Below are 14634 nucleotides of genomic sequence, written 5' to 3'. Positions count from 1 at the left end.
GGTATCGAGGGAGCTGAAAATCACGTACGAAGTATGTAGGACTCAATTGAAGGCATGCGTTTGTCATGGTCGAAACATCACAACATATCTGACAGTCCAGAGTGTAGACTTGACTCAGTCCGGCATTCACTCTCATGTGACATTCGGTTTCATCAAACCATCGCTGGCTGTTCTCATTATTATAGGTCTCATCATATCAGTTCATACATATCGCTGTGGTCGACAGTCAGGACGTGTGTGCTACACATGAGCAGGTAGCACTACCACTCGTCTCTGGTCTCCCTTAGACCCCATACTGCGTGTATTCACAGCTCTTGGGCTCGGTGAGCTCAATCGCACGCGGGGAAAAGCCGAGACATCCCTCCTGACCAGCCGGCTTGTTGATGCCCACCGAGGCCCAGATTTTCCAGGCGCCATCAAGGCTATTGGGGCAAGCGATGAGTCCAGCGCCCTTGAACGAGAGATTGTCGTTGGCATCGAGTTCCCAGCCCTCCAGCTCAGCATAGCGCGGTGTCCCCTGGTCGCCGGTTATGTAGCCCAAGATACCTTGGCCTGTTGTGGATCGCGTGTTAGCAACTGTCGGCTAAAGTATTTCCACCGGGACAAGAAAAACTCACCCATGCCGGAGCGGTCGACAAAGATTTGTTGATACGGCTCGGGCTCGGCGTAGAGGTACAGCTTGCCGTCGACAAGGGTGAAAATGGCGCCCGGGGGAGAGGGCCCATCACCGGTGCATGTGGCGTTTTGCTCGGGGAGGTTCAGGTACAGGCCGTTCTGGGCTGCGCCGGCTTGAGCGAAATGGATGGGGCTGGCGGATCGCAGGGCCATGATGCCAAAGGGACCAAAGTTGGTGTTGCCGGTATCCTCTGTGCATGTGCTTCTCCGAACAGGCGACGCAGATGCCGCGGCGGCGAAGAGGGCTGCGATGGTCTTGAAGTGCATGGTGGCGAGAGTACTTGGATGAAATAAAGGCTCTTGAATAGATTGCGACGTTGATTGCCTCAAGATGCTAAGTACGAAGTACAGCAGAGAACAGCTCCTTTTATACATGTGGAGTCAGAAACATTTGATGTCATCTCCGTCGCATGCCAACGCAGCAAGTCGAAACTAGGCAACCCCATGTCATGACCCATGGTCCCAAGCGAGATATATTTAGATTGACGTCAGCTGCCGATACGGGGAAACTCAGGGTCGCAGTCTCGCAGATACGAGTCTCGGTACTTATTCCCCACCTCTATTTGGAAATTGGACCGTCCTCCTGACCACCCGCCCCACCGTATTCGGTAATCGTAGGCCGAAGTCCGGAGATCGGTGCTCGGGATAAAGAACGGCCGAGAGGAAAAAAGAAAAAAAAAAAAAAAAAAAAAAAAGGGGGCAAGATAACCTGTAATCTCTATAATCCACCCGCACTTTACACCCTCACCTATACACTCACTCACTATTACTTGATTCTCACATGTATACCGAAAGGTCCAGTCGGTCATACGATCATGGTCGCTTTTTCTCGTATTTAGATATTCGGACAGGAGGCCAGACAAGGCCCTCCTGGACCATACATCACATCTCCCGCTCTTTGACGCATGCACAATCAAAGTGCACGAGTATCTTATTTCAGATTCATTGCCAAGATTGGGCCAGTCTCTCGTGCTGCCCACTATGCGAGAGGATCTAGCCAGTGGCGTTGTTGAATGCTGCCATCCACGGCACGGGGTCCTACGACTTACACCGATTGTTCCAGTGTTTATGATGCCTGCCTTTATCCCCATTCACCCAATTATTCCACGCCACAGCAGTGTTATGGTCTACTAATCCCCAGTTGCCCTTGCTGTATCGTACGGAGATTTGCTCAAGTCGTCAGTTAATTCGTAAGCCAGCCCCTTACTAATCCATGTCGCGATGTGGACTGGCATCTCCCCGTCTCCACGCATGGACGCCTCGGACATTGCGTATCTCACTAGGCTTGGGCAAAACCCAGAAGAACTAAATGGGCTGGACCCATATATAAAGCTGTAGCCTAATAGGGGTGCCCTAGTCAGGCCTAGGGGGCTCGGATAGGCGTACCTAATTAAGCCGTTGAGTATAAATAGATCTTAACGGGTACCCGGTAGAGCCTAGACGTTAAATTAGGCCGCCTATACAAACCCACTACGTTTATATAGGCTTTGTTAGGCGACCTGATTAAGCCACTAGGTTCTACTGGGTACCTATTAGGAACTATTTATATTTAACGGCTCTATTAGGTACGCCTATCCGAGCCCCTAGGCCTAACTAGGGCTTGGATAAGCAGGGAGGCGATAAGCAGGGAGGCGATAAGCAGGGAGGCGATAAGCAGGGAGGCGATAAGCAGGGAGGCGGTAACGGTTAGTAGGGCGCCGAATAAAGTAAACCCCTCGCGCTGCTAAGGGGATAGGGCACGATCTTTTATTATAGCTTACCTCTTACTTTATATTCGGGCTTATATTTAGTATTAAAGAAAGGCGAAGCCGTCACTATACAGAACGGCTCAGGCAGTGTGATCTCGGAGAGTACCGGTATTTATACGCCCCCGGTTCACTATTTATTATCCACTCAACCCTAAATAAGAAGGTAACGCGAGCGCGTGCATAAGCAAGATCTTAGCTATAAATATTATATACCTATACACCTTAGAGTAGGTAATCAGGATTACGTGATATATAACAAGGTCACGTGACTAGGGTATCAGGATTACGTGGTGTGTGACAAGGTCACGTGACTAGGGCATCAGGATTATATAGTGTATAATAAGGTCACGTGACTAGGGCATTAGGATTCCGTGGTGTATATAATAAGGTCACGTGACTAGGGCATCAGGATTTTTCGTGGTGTGTATAATAAGGTCACGTGACTAGGGCATCAGGATTTCGTGATATATAATAAGGTACCTAGCGTAAGGATATTATATATTCTTAATACCTTAGGGTTAATAAATACAGAGGCAGAAACAATAGTAATTTAGTGGCTTAAGATATCTGGTTTTAATTACAGAGATTAAGGCTTATCGTAAGGTATAGGTACGCAGCATATACGGCCAAGATCTTACTTATGCACGCGGTCGCGTAACCTTCTAAAAATAGATTAAGTGGATAATAAATAATGAACCGGGGGCGTATAAATACCGGTACTCGATCTCGGATAAGTCTTCGATAACAGGAGTGCTTAAGACCACGAAGTGTATATAACCAAAATAATATATATAATAAGGAGACCTTTAAAAGAAGTTCCTGGAGGTGAGTGCTGCTCTGATCAGGGCAATATAGCTTAAACGAAGTGAATATAATAAACGTGGCAAAACTTAGGGTTAAAAGGATAATAATTATATAGGATAATAAGTATCCTCTGTGTCTAGGTGGCGTCGCCACGTATATATATAATATATAAGATAAATAAAAAAGCGCGTGTTTTATAATATCACGTAACGTCCTAACGATATAGCACTAGGTCTCCGATCCACCCCTCTATAATCGGCCCTAGTTATCTTACTTATATCCTCGTAGCTATAATAACTCTAAATATAATTAGGTTACCCTGATTAAGCTAAGTATAATCTAGTAAAACCATCCTAAAACTTATTTATATTTACGGAGAGTCCGTTTACCGACTATATAATCCTCCTTCTCGGTATATACTCGCTTTATAATAGCTATAACTATATCCTTATCCCACTTAATCCTAGTATTATACCGTAACTATCCTTCTTAGGGGATCGCGCGTAAAGGCGGTATATATAAGGAACTATTAACGGCGGTATCGTGAAGTATCGCCTAGTAGACACTATTATATAAATAAACCTAATTATCTTAAAAGAATAAGCTGGGTCTAATCGGATTAATATAAGAGTCCGTAGGGCGAGGATTATATAGTCTATAGAATAGATAACTATAAGATATCTCGACGCCCTTATCCTGCTCCTCTATATCCTTAACCTATTTACCTTAGATATTAATCTTCCTAGGCTACACTAAGACCTTCTTTAGCGATATCTAAATAATCTCGTAGCTATTTAGGTTAATACTAGTAAACTTAGAAGATTTAGAGGACTTAGGAGTCTTCTTAGGACTCTTCGTAACCTTAGCGATCTTCTTAGGCGTGCGCGGTGCCGAGGGCTTCTTAAAGATAGCCTTAGGTGTCTTAGGACGTACCGGGACACTAGTATCTTTCTTAGGAGTGCTCCTAATTAGCGCCTAAGTCTTTTTCTTAACCTAATCAGAGGAACCAGAGGTAGTAGGCTTAGACTTAATAACAGGTTTATTAATAGGGGTAAAACCTATACTCTTAGGAGGAGGCGGTAGAGGGGACTAAGGGACCACCGGGACTATTAGTATCTTCTAATAGCCGAAACCGAGAATTACTCTAATATAGGATAGCTATTCTTCTTTAATATAATAAGCGTAAGCTATACTATTATTCGAGTAGCAGCGTCCTTATATAAACCAGTGAATCTTCGAGCTTTAAGGGAATAAGTAGCCCTCCTAGATAATAGCTCGTATCTACTTGATAACGAAGAGGCCGTATAAGTAATTATCTATTTAACGGGGACCGGGAATAATATAAAAATAGCGAGTAAGACTAGAAACGGCCTTATTAGGTATATTAATACTATGTAGCTAACCTATAGCGTATTTAAATAACCGTAAAAGGCGGTCCTTAGTATCGCTAGTATTCTAAATACTATTATACCTATATATACACTATATCTCTTAATCTATAATCAGACTAATAAAGTGGTTATCGAAGTAATAAATAATAGGGATAAAGCGACTTCTCTGAATACGGTTAATTACCTTAAGCGGCTAAGATAAGTAGACCGCCGTGCGGCTATTTAACTCCTAGTAAGGCGTAACACTAATCTATACTATAGGATAGGTATCCCCTTATCTACGCTTAAATATAGCGCGTATTATATCTTCTAGACTACCCCGCTCTAACTATCTTTTATTTATTAGGTTATAATATATCCTAAAAGATAACTAAACTACCGGGTAAGTATCCCGCGGCCTCTCGGCGAATATACTTATTATAAGAATATAAGGCAGTATTATATTAACCGTGATAGCATTAAGCTCGCTGTCTATAGTATTCTTAAGGAGGCGTTAGACTATATATATATTATCTTCCGGCTACTAGGGAAAACCTATAAAGGGGGCAGCGTTATCGGGGACGTTAAATAAACGGTACGGTAGTCCTTATATAGGGAATACCTATTAGCTATTATTAGGGTTATTAATACGGCGGGGGCGTATAGTCTTATTAATAGTAACACGGGTAGCGGGAATAATATTAGCGGTAAGGATAGGACCGGCGGGAGCCGGCTCCTAGTAGTTAAAGGTAGGGGATACAGATATTCTAAATATCTTTATTAGCCTAATCACGGCAACGTATAGGTAGCGGATATAGGGAAAAATATATAAGGGCGGCAAGGTAGTAGATAGTAAAGAAATAGATAGCGGGGGTAAGTTAAAAAAATAAACTTAACGATATAGGAAAAGAGAGGAAAAGAGGGAAAACGGGTTAACTAGAGCTAGTGATAGGGGATATATATCCTTTATCGACGTTTAATATTTCTAGGCAGTGCCTCCTTTACGAGACTGGCTTTAACCGGAGTTCCTATTACGGCTACTAGTTAAATAGGGTTATGATTATTAAAGAAAGGGTAATCCTAATACTATTTATGGTTTTCGGATAAAGGCAACTTAGTGAATTAGGCGCGGGATTTAAATACGGAAGTCGGCTTACCGTATAACTAATCTGATTAGACGAAAAGATTAGATAATACCTTTTCTATTATACCTATAGTCGCGACTATATAATAAAGCGATGTAAGGAAGGTAATTATAAATCACGCTTAAAGCCTGATCTTTTTAGTAACTTAAAATAGGCTATTTATTTAACTACGCCTCCTTAAGTTATTAAACTATAAATCGCTAGGCTACGTTACCTATCGTCGAGGGATATAAGGCGGAGGGCTGCTAGCCAGAGGCGTATCTTTTAGGCTCTACGTCTTTATATTATCTTACGACTTAACGTCGCGTTTTCCTATAAACTTCCCACTATTAATATTAATAATAAGATTATCGATATATCCGCTAAAGCTCTAATCACGGGGCTTAATAACCTTAGCTTTTATAAGCGTAAGAAAGCCGTGGCTTATTAAGAGTTAGTTTATCCTATACCGTGTTTCTGGTCTAAGACATAACTTATCGCGGGTATAGTTAATAAGTATAATGTTTTTACGACGGTCTAAGATATAATGGTAAGTTCTCTTTACGCTTCTTATCGTGTTACCCTAATCAGGGTAAGCTAATATTATAGATATAGGTAAACTTATATTTTATTTAGTACGAAGTGGCTAGTAAAGGTGGTATATCGTATATTAAGCTAGACTTTATAGGCTAGGTTATCTAAGGTAACTCTAAGGCTATTATTATAGGCCGGGTATAGGATAGCCTACTAAATCTTACTAATAAAGACGTGGAGCAGGAGTTATTTAAGAAGGTAAGGTCTAGTAATGGTTTATCTCTGTTTTATCGCCGTGTATTTATAGCTAAGGACCTTACTAGTCTATAAAGGGAGTATATTATAAAGACGGTGACCCGGGCTTATACGGTTAGAGCTCTAATTATCCAGGGGTTCGGGGTTATTAATAAGGTGCCGTGCTAATACTATAAGGAACGGTGGTCGGCTATAAGTAATCGGGTTAATAATAAGATTACTTATCCTTTCTTTAAGTACGTATCGCTTTAACGTAATAATCGATTTCCGGACTACGCTAACTGCTATTTTTATAAGATAGCTTATATATATTATAATAACGAACTCCGAAAGCAGTTCTATTAGTCTAATCAGGAGGTCTTATAGCTAGATAATAACTATATAGGTGTTAGTTACTCTAATCTATATACTAAGAACTTATTAGTGCTACTATAATCTATATACGATAATAAGATATATCCATAGCTTTCGCCTCGGTATAGTATCTTCGTGGTAAGCACTATTACTCTATACCGTGAAAGTGCTTAGTAGATATATAACGTTTATAAAGGAAAGGGTCTTAAACTATAGGACTATATAATAGTATAGGTCCCTATATTAGCGTATAAATATAAGGATAACCTTAAGAAGTTATATCACACTATTTAGAATAACCCGATAAAGAGGGATTAAGAAGAGATAGTGGAGTAGTATTATATCCCCTTTATCTTTAGGGCTTAGGTTTAGCGGTATAAGTCGGAAATATACGGCCCTAATAATAGCGACTATAAGAGTAAGCCGGAGTAAGATATAGATAGGTGATTCGGGTAGTAATTACTATAATCAGGGTAACCTTAGTATAATTAGGATATTTTATTTCGGTGCGCGGCGTAAATAAGTAAAGGAAAGGTAGATAAATAATAAATATATTTAGTGGATATATCTTTACGGTGTCTACTTAGTTAATACGTGTAAATAAAAAATAGTGATAGTAAAATATAAATAAAAGGAACTAATAAATAAAATAATAAGTAGAAGGGCGTGGAATAGGGTAATTAGGGTATTAAAGGGTAAACGGAAAAGAAATAGGAAAAAGAGCGAGTAAAGGAGTCTTAAAGGTGGTATTTTTATTTTAGGGGGTAGTGGTTAGTTTTTGACGATAAGTAGATAGCGGTGCCTTATATATCCTTAGCCTTAATACTATATATAAGACTCCTATTAAATATAGTATTATTATAATTAGGTTAACTAGGTAGGAAGTAATAGTAGGGGATAAAGTATAAGGTCCTAGTATAGTCCTTATACTTATTTAGGTTAAAGTCAGGATCTCTAGGAATACGGACTTCGACTCTTCCTAACTATATCGCTTTCCGGAGTTCCGCTTCTAACCTTTTATAATACTCGCCTAGTATATCCTAAAGTCTTGCTAACCGTTATAAAAGAGCGTTAACGGTCTAATTAGGGGAACTAGCGTTATCTTAGCGCTTATTACCCTTGGCCCTAGTATCTTTATTAGTGGATTCACCTAGGAGGAGGGGTGCTTTAACTAGTTCTTTATCGATAGGAACACCGCGGGCAGGGTACGTAATTATTAGTTCTCTAGTATAGTCCCTTTCTAGTATCGTTTAGTCCTCTAGCTCCTAATATCCGTCTTTATCCTAGATAAATTTCTTAAGACGGTTAGCGGTAAAAGTAACGCCCTAGAGCTCTTCCCCTAATAAAATCGATAGCCTAAAGGTCTTATTATCCTAATTAGACGATATAATACAAAATAGGCTATTCTAGCGGTAATCTAGCTTCTTATCGCGGCTTATATCGATAGCTAGCTTAGTGTTATGCACGAGGATAAGGTCGCCGACTCGGAGTCTTTACTTACACAGGGTCCTAACTCTTAAACGGTTAATAGAGTCCGTCTTCTATTACTATTACTTATTAACTATATCGGTAATAGTCCTCTTATCGGCTTTTAACTAGGCGAAGGCCCTTAGGCGTAGTAATATCTTTTTTTCGGGGGTCTTAACGCGGCCCTAGTCGAGTACTCTCTAAGTAAGGCAGGTTATCTTAATAGGCATAATAGCCTCGTAGCTATAAAGGAGGTAAAAGGGGGTCCTTCTAGTAGATACTCGGATAGTTATGCGGTCCGCGAAAAGGATTATAGGCAGGATCTTATATAATATACCGCGGTAAATCTTCTACTAGATAGCTAGCGTATAGGCGATAAGCTTATATCCTACCTTGTTTAGACTATTAGCGCGGGGGTAATAGGCAGAGATAACCTTACGCTTTATTAGGTATACCCGATTTAGCTTAATTATACTGCCTTTATTCTTAGATCCTCCGTCTATAATAATATACTAGTATAGCCTATACCGGCAGATAACGTCTTCCTATAAGAATATCGCGACGGCTCGCGACGTGTTCTTCCGTAGTAGACAGGCTTCGACCTATCCCGTGAATATATATCGAGCCTTTACTAAGTAATAGCCGCTAAGATACTAGATATTAAGACTTACCTATATAAAGGGGAGGGCTTATTAAGGCAGTTAAGTAGTAATTAGGGGATCCTTATATACTTTGCCTCGGCGGCTTTAATACTCGGCGTATACTTTAATAACCTCCTTAGTCTGCTTATAGATCCCGTCCTAGGTGTATAAGGGGGTAAGCTTCTAGTATATCCGGTTCCTTATATAATAGCCTAACTTATCGTGGGCTTTCCTAATTAGGGTAACTTAAGTCTTTTTATCGTTAATCCACCTCTTAAGAGTCGAATCTTTCTTAGTAACTCTTATCTATAGCAGACTATCCTTTATAAAAACACGGGTTAATCGATCTTTAACGCGATAGGCGTTATAAGGGTCTATTCTAGGGGGTATTTATAGGCTCGTTAAATATAAGGCCACTTATTAAAAGAACTGGCTCTAAGTAACGTCCGGGTCTAAAACGTCTTCGGCCAGGGTAGAGTCTTTAAACCTCTTATCCGTATTTATAAAGAAGATTCGGCCGTTAATAAAGTCGTTAATATCTCCCTTTATAGCGTCGTTAGCCTAATTAGACGGAGTGGCAGGTATCCTTAAAAGTCTATTAGCTATAATATTCTTAGTCCCCTTAATATACTTAACCTCGAAGTCGAAGAGTCGGATCTAAGTAATCCACTAAGTAATAAGTACGCCGGGCAGGTCTATAGCAGAACCACTAAGCTAGGATACTAAGGCTTAAGTATCTATTTCTAGTATAAAGCGGACTCTATAAAGATAGTTATAAAGTCGGCGAAGCACCTTTAATACTCCCCTTAGCTTTAGCTTACCGGTATCGTAGACCTTCTTTACCGGGTTCTATCTACCGCTTTCGTACCGGGTAATAGCTCTTTTCCTATTAATATACTAGCCTAAGATCCCGCCCTAGCCCTTAATATATATATCGACGATTATATAGATAATACCGGCCCCTTTACCGTACTTAATAGTGATTAGAACTAGTATAAAGGTTAGGGTAACCTTAAGAGTATCTATAGCATACTACTAAGGCTTACTCTATAGGAAAACGGAAGTCTTTTTTAGTAGGTCTATTAATAGCCCCGCGATAATAGCAAAGCGGTAGATCTAGGTATAGTAAAAGGTGGCGAGACTAAGAAAAGAACGGACTTCGGAAATAGTCCGGTACTTTTACTATTTAGTTAACTTAGCCACCTTAGCCTGCTTAGGGGAACGATTATCGGTTCCGTACACGTAGCCTATAATAATAGCCGCTTTCTAATACTATTAGCTTTTAGCGCTAGCTATAGTGCCTTTAGCGAGCTTTATATTAAGAAGGACTTTATCGATATTACTAATATACTCGGCTATATAGCGGTGAATTCTAGGCCTAATTAGGGTATCGTTATAGGTAGTAGTCGGCCCTTTAACCACGATATCGTTAATAAAGGGTCGATAGCACTAGGGAATAAGGTTATATAGGATACGGGTTATAGTATATATAAATTAGGCTACTAAGTTAGTCGCCCTTTACGGAAGGGTATATATCCTAAAAAGTCCTAAAACCGTGGCGAAGGTTATTAAGTCCCTTAATTCCTTATTAAGGGTAACCTAGTCGTAGCCGGAGAAGAAATCCAGAAAGGAAACTATTTTATATATACCGAAGTCCTTAGAAAACTCGTCGGCCCTAGGCGGGATAAAGGCATCGCGTAGGGTAATAGCGTTAATCTTAGTAGTAGAGTTAATAAGGCGTATATTACCGTCTTTCTTCTTTATAAGGAACCAGGGGTTATAGTAGGCCGCGTGGCTTTCCTTAATAACCCCCTTATCCTTCCTATCCTTAATTATCTTAACGATAATAGACTCTAGGGCTCTTAGGATAGGGATCCCTTTCGCCTACTATACCTTATACAGAACCACCTTAATCTTCTATGGCGGGGCGACTCTAGGGTTAAGCCTCTTATATTCCTACTAATCCTATATAAGGGTAGCTTCGCGGTTTAGGAGGGTCTTCGTTAAGAGCTCCTTTTTTATAGGCAGTAGATAGTCGGTAGAGTCTAAGATATCTTTAAGTCGCTTTTCTATAAGTCTCGAGTAAGGGGTAATCTTAGAGAACTTTAGGGTGATTAGGCTAATAAAACGGTTATCTTCCTATTCCTATACGTCCTTAGGGATTTCCGCTAAGATCTTCTGCTTCTAAAGGGGGTCGCCTTCGGGGACGGAACTATCGGATAGCGCGTCGTTAATAGGGTGAATCTTAAGGGCTTTTAGCTTATATATAGTATAGATAGCCTACTTAGGCCTATAGTATACCTCTTCGATTAGGTCCTAGTGCTTTTTCCTCTTCGCGGTCTATAGCTTCTTTATAGCCACTACGGTGGTGCTACTAATACGCGCGTCTTTAGCCCTTAGAGCCGATAACGCTAACGATTAATAAGACTTCCACGCTTCCGACTTAAAATTAGTATAAGTGATTTAGTATAAATTAGGCTAATTAGGGTAACTACGATAAGGACTTATAGAAAAATATAGTAGTAAAGGAAAAAAACGGTATTTATAGTATTATCGGGCTTCCTTATCGTATTTCCTATACCCTTAGCCCTAATTCCGTGGCATCGCCCTTAAGGCCACGTATACCCTTAGTAAAAGTGGCTTAATCTCCTTAGAGAATATAAAGGCTATTAGAGACGTTATATCGGCGTCCCTAATCGTGTATTAAATCTTATCGCCCTCCTCTAGAACGTCTAAAGGGTAATAGTTAGCCTTTTCCTTAACGGATAATAAGGTAGCGGCCCTAGGCTAATAGGTAGGGTCGCTATCCTAAAGCTAATAATAATTAGCCTAATTAGACCGATCCTTATCGATCCGATACCTTTTATTAGCCTTATAGTTCGGCTAGCTTTAGTTCCTCGGTATCTCCTTAATCTACTCGTGATAAGCGATAGGTATAAGAATACGGGCGTTACTAAGCGTAAAGTCGGTATCGATCTAACTATCCCGGAAAGAAAAGGACGCTTTAGTCTCCTAGATCCACGGTATACTAAGTAGTATATTAGGCCCTAGACTAGGGAGAACTTAGAAGTTAAAAACGCTACTTTACTCGCTAACCTATAAACGCTCCTTAAAGTATCTAGCACACGGTTACCCCTCCTGGTTATTAACGCCCTTAATTCGGATCTCGGTCTAGCTAATACGATATTCTAAACCAAAGCGTTTTACGGTGTCTATAAAGATAGTATTAAAGGTGGCCCCTATATCGATAATAGCCTTTATAAAAACATTAGGGTTATACGTTATAGCACCCTTTCGAGTAAGCCTATACTTTAAGACTATATACTAGGTAATAACTAGGGGGTTATCGGTTTTAGGGACTGCCTTTCTCTCGATAATAGTAAGGGTACTCGAGCTAATATTATCGGGTCGGGAAAATAAGACGGTGTATCCCTTAGACGAAGGTGGGGGAGGAGGCATACTAGGGGGACTATATCTATTAAGGAAAAAGGCTTTATTAGCGGTTAAATAAACGATCTCGCGCTATAGCTAACTAGTCTTAGCGGTATATATCCTTTTATTATTTCTTAGCTTTATATTCAGGTCGGTAAGAAAGTGGTATTAGATAGGAACCTTAATACGGAGGTCCCTGATTTACCTATCTAGGTCTAATCAAGCTTACTCTAGGTCGTAAGGCTAATCTATAGAGTAGCTAGGCTTATATTTACTAATAGTCTCGGGTTATTATTATTTATACTATATCAGCGCTTTATCTATATCCACTTCTTTATTAATGGTTTCGGCTATAAGTAGAGTCGGGACCCGGTAGCTAGGACTAGGGTTTAACTTCTACGGATATTATTTAATAACCTGATTAGGGAAACGGATAACCTTAGGAGTAGGCTTAACGATCCTCCTACTCCTAGTTATGTAAAAAGGCTAAAAGGGGGGCTATTCTTTCCGAGTATCCTTTAACGCGGTATAGATATCCGCTTACTAATAATCGGATATAATAGACACGAAATTAACGCTAATACTTACTACGGGAGCCTTAGCCTTCGCTTCTTCCTCCTTTAGCCTAGTATAATATTCTAATATTACTTATATAACGTCTTCTATCTTAATAAGGAGGCTTCCGGAGTTAATACTAATATAGTAGGCTTTAGCCAGGTCTTTATACTTCCCTTAAAGGCGCGTGCTAAGCTAATAAAGGACGGACCGCCGGTACGGCTAGTCTTACTACTTAAGGTATATATCCTAGGGGTAGGGCTACTACTTATTATTCTAGTCTAAGGCGAGGTAATCGGGATACCTAAACCTAACTAGGTGCTAGGTCTCGTCTAGCTATAGTACCGCGTACTACTCACGGCGGTAATACTCCTATCTATAATAAAAGTAATAGAGGGGTAGTTTATCGATAAGGTAGTATTACGACGGGCCGCCGGAACGGGGGTAGGAATTCCTATTTCTATACCGCGGTGGCCCTCGCCTATACTATATATCGTCCTTATATATACTAATATTAATTTAATTAAGGGTAATATAATAAGCTACCGGAGCGGTATCCTGCCTCTCCGAAGTGGACTACTTCACGGCGGTATAGAATAGGGTCTTTAGGTAAGGGTCGGTAGTAAGGATCGCGTTAACCTTATCGGCTCCTACTCGATATAAGAGGGCCACGACTTAGGGAACCGTGTTCCTAATAACGCCCGCACCGTTATAAACCATAGAGATAGCGCACTTCTCTAAAAGCTCCGTTAACTTATCTATATCGCTCCTTATCTATATAGCCGGCTTAGGCACTATAATAGGCCTCCGTAAAATAGTCGGCGTATACGTTATCGGGTTAGCCTAATTAGGCTAAGGCGTAATAGCTAGTATCGGTTTAGTAGTTAGTATAGGAATAGGAATATTTATAATATTCGCTACTTCGTTAATAGGCCGCCTATCGGCTACCTAAACGTCTTCTACCTACTCTTTTAGTATATCCGATAGGTCGTAATACCTATATAGCCGGTTCTTTAGGTTAATAAACTTATACTTTATCCGATTTACGAGCTATATATTAATATCTCGGTATAGGATAGCGAGGAAGATATTATAAAGCTTATAGTCCTTAACGAAGGTGCCGCTAACTTCGTTAGCTCTTAACTTCCACACTATAACGCTTATTAATAGCCGTTTAACTTATTAGACTATCTTAACCTTTTTATATTTATATATAAGTCGTAGTTAGCGCACTTTATCGGATAAGTTAAGCTACTAGTTAGGGTCTAGGTAGGAGTATTTATTAATAAGTCGTTACTTTAGGTTCTTTTATCGGCCACCGGATACTTCGATTAGTCGGATTATCTTATTAACCGCAGGACGGATATTAGCCTCTATAAATAGGCTAATATAGGAGATTTTATCGGCCTCGCTAAGGCGGTTAAGCTTAGTATAGTCTTAATAATCCTTAAGGAAGGTGGATAGGGCCGTCCTATTAAAGCGGGGGGCTCCCTTAGCAAAGGGGTTTAGGGGCGCGCGAGATATAATAATAGCTTTATCCCTCTTATCGTCGTATAGGCTAATATACTAATAGATAGCCGCGAGCGTTTTTATAGTAAGGCTCGCCTTAAAGTTCTTTAGGACGTTATTAGGGGGCGCGACCTCTATACTAGGAGTATAGGCCTACTAAGGAGCG

The 14634-nt window shown here is 40.4% G+C and overlaps 1 protein-coding gene across 1 annotated transcript; it reads right to left on the bottom strand.

Annotated features, from left to right (window-relative positions):
• Positions 1-88: 88 nt before the first annotated feature.
• On the bottom strand, positions 89-1085 carry ACRALDRAFT_1064444 (uncharacterized protein). Its single transcript, XM_071016969.1, has 2 exons — positions 618-1085; positions 89-552 (listed from the first exon to the last, which is right to left on the bottom strand). The coding sequence occupies exons 1-2, from the start codon at positions 940-942 to the stop codon at positions 284-286; spliced, it is 594 nt and encodes a 197-aa protein (XP_070874460.1). The 5' UTR covers positions 943-1085; the 3' UTR covers positions 89-283.
• Between the last annotated feature and the right edge of the window lie 13549 nt (positions 1086-14634).

Source organism: Sodiomyces alcalophilus, assembly GCF_042370955.1.
Source record: "Sodiomyces alcalophilus JCM 7366 unplaced genomic scaffold ACRALscaffold_4, whole genome shotgun sequence".
Taxonomy (NCBI): domain Eukaryota; kingdom Fungi; phylum Ascomycota; class Sordariomycetes; order Glomerellales; family Plectosphaerellaceae; genus Sodiomyces; species Sodiomyces alcalophilus.
This window is presented reverse-complemented; position numbering and strand designations above follow the sequence as displayed.

What these genes read in the sequence shown, in the direction of transcription:
- ACRALDRAFT_1064444 (XM_071016969.1), bottom strand. Translation starts at nt 942, where the DNA reads ATGCACTTCAAGACCATCGCAGCCCTCTTCGCCGCCGCGGCATCTGCG. An exon ending in TGTCGACCGCTCCGGCATGG is followed by an intron (nt 553 to 617) that starts GTGAGTTTTTCT and finishes GATCCACAACAG; the next exon opens with GCCAAGGTATCTTGGGCTAC.